The sequence below is a fragment of the Tupaia chinensis genome, unplaced genomic scaffold (genome assembly GCF_000334495.1).
Source record: "Tupaia chinensis unplaced genomic scaffold, TupChi_1.0 Scaffold149851_1, whole genome shotgun sequence".
NCBI lineage: Eukaryota > Metazoa > Chordata > Mammalia > Scandentia > Tupaiidae > Tupaia > Tupaia belangeri.
The window spans coordinates 270,342-272,817 of NW_006209696.1; the positions used below are offsets into that span (position 1 = coordinate 270,342).

A 2,476-nucleotide genomic window follows, 5' to 3' on the forward strand; every position below is an offset into this window, starting at 1 on the left:
AAGAGCGGAAACGATTCAAGAAGAGAGGGAAGGTACAGCTTTGCTTTGACTCTCGGGTCCCTTTGGGAATATGGACCAAACTATCCTCATCTATATCCCTCCCTTGATAGCATTTTCAGCCTTTGCATTAAGTTCATTTGCCTTGGCAGGATGCCAGTTTACAGGATGATGGCAATTTAATACTGAACTTTAACCAGGGAGGTCCATATTTTATCACCCTTACTTCACAGAGGCAAAAATAAGTGCAGGAAGGTGGTAACTTGGCCAAGGTCACACAGCTAAAGAGGATCAGGGTTCGCTTCAGGTCTTCTTGATTGCAAGAGCTGTGCTTTCAACCAATAAACGATATGTTTCTTTCCACCAAGAACTAGAATTTATTTTTATCTTCTTGTCCCTCAGAAAGTGGTAGAGCATAAAAGAAGTCTGTTCTCCCTACCATACCCTGGGAATAAGGTGCCTTCTGGGCTCTAGGCTCTAAATGCTATCACATGTGTTTTGTGATTTTTCTTAATAAAGTTGAATAGAATGTTCTCTACTGGCTTCATTTCACAAAGAATTTGAGCACCAGTTCTTCATTCTTAGGAGAACTGGCATTATATATTGTACTTTAGAAACCTAACTGATAAGAGTCATTCATTTGCTAGCCTACACTTAAGAGATTACATAAATTGTGTGTGTGTGTGTGTGTGTGTGTGTGTGTATATACATATAGTCTCAATTTCAAATTCTTGTACAGAAATGCAGGCATTTAAAGCAAGTTAAATAATAGTCAATAGAAAAGGCAAGATGCATTTTCACATAGAAAAATGGAAAAATACATCATCACTTTTCCAATGACCGTATAAATATATTTATGTGTGTGTGTATATATATACTGTGTATGTCTAGTATGCATATATACTCTCTATTTAAAACATTATATATATAGTGTGTATGTATATACAGACTAGACAAACACAGTATATATACATACTCTAATACAGTGTACCTATTATGTATATGCACACTGTTCACTGTTTTATACACTATATAGAGAGAGACTATGTTTTAAATATTTGTATATACAGAGAGAGCATATACAAGAGGTCTTCAACAAGATTTACGGACAATTCTTATTTTGAAAAACTGCGCAAGGATTTTAAAGTATCTTTGCACTAAAATACCCATACCTTGGGCAGGTCCTACAACCTAGTGGTTAAAGGAACATGGCCAACCAAGGTTTGAATCCCAGTCACAACAGTTTTAAAAATATGGCTGGTACATGTGTTGTGCGCACTAAGTCTTGATGGGATGGAGACATAGAGAAGAAGGGACTGTGGCCACACCCCACTGGAGGTGTCCTCTCTCTCTCTGTCTCTCTCTCTCTCTGTCTCCATCTGGCAAGCACATATGCCCTTTGGCAATTAAAAAAACTTCACACCTTAATTCCACTTTTCCACTAATTCTCCATGTTTGTATGTGTACATATATATTATATATGATATGAATGCACATTAAATATATCTACATGTATGTACACATACATAATGTATGCATATATGTACATATTGTATATTATATATGTACACATACATGAAGGGGCTTCAAAAAGTTCATGGAAAAATGGAATTAAGATACAAGTTTATCTTGGTGCGAAAAAAAATTTGAAATCTTCATCAAAGACATGTTGTGTAGTTACAATATTCATTCTACTAATTTTCTGGGGAGGCATATAAAGGAGATAGGCAATATCCTTCTTTATTATTGTGGACACCATTCCACAATCTATTCACCTTGATTTGATTATTACACATGTGTGCATGCTTTGAAAAACTATACTGTACCCCACAACGATATACAATCATATGTAAATCTGAAATTATATTTAAAATATATTTAAAGTTTTCTGAAATCTATGCAATTTTTCATAATATGTATTTTTCATGAGCTTTATAAAGAGCCCTTGTATATTTTAGATATATAGAGTATAGGTACATACACTCACAATTTAAATGAAATGTATTTATTTTCACTTAAGAAATTCTTACATGAACATTTGCACACACTTAAAATATTCAATTTGTTCTCTCAGAGTATTTTGTACTTCCAGAGTGTTTTTATATTATCTTTTTACACTAAACTTTCACATCAGTTCTCCAATGTAAATCTTGCAGAGATTATTATTTTAATTTTTAAAATAAAGAAGCAGAGTCTTAATGAAGTAATTTGCCAGAAGATTCACAGCCACCAGAACTACAATTGCAACTGGAAGTGTGACTAGAATGCTCTTTCTTCTTTTGAATCAAAGCTCTGTTAAGCACTGATTTTGTTTGACTGCAGAATCTCCCATTTCTCTTGTTGACAGTATGTGGCTGTGTGTGCAGGCTATGTACCACTTACAGTAAGTGCCGTGCAGATGGGAGAGAAACAGATTTTAGGCGAGCACTCTGCAACGGTGCACACACATCACCTCGATTATTGTAAGACTCTGGTTCAG

At 34.8% G+C, this 2,476-nt stretch overlaps 1 protein-coding gene across 1 annotated transcript in view; it reads left to right on the forward strand.

The window, feature by feature from the left end:
- GABRR3 (gamma-aminobutyric acid type A receptor subunit rho3) overlaps window positions 1-2,476 on the forward strand; it is a 64,822-nt gene that overhangs the window by 55,259 nt on the left and 7,087 nt on the right. Inside the window, 1 exon segment of the mRNA XM_006171552.1 lies at window positions 1-32. Coding sequence (XP_006171614.1) covers window positions 1-32 — 32 coding nt within the window.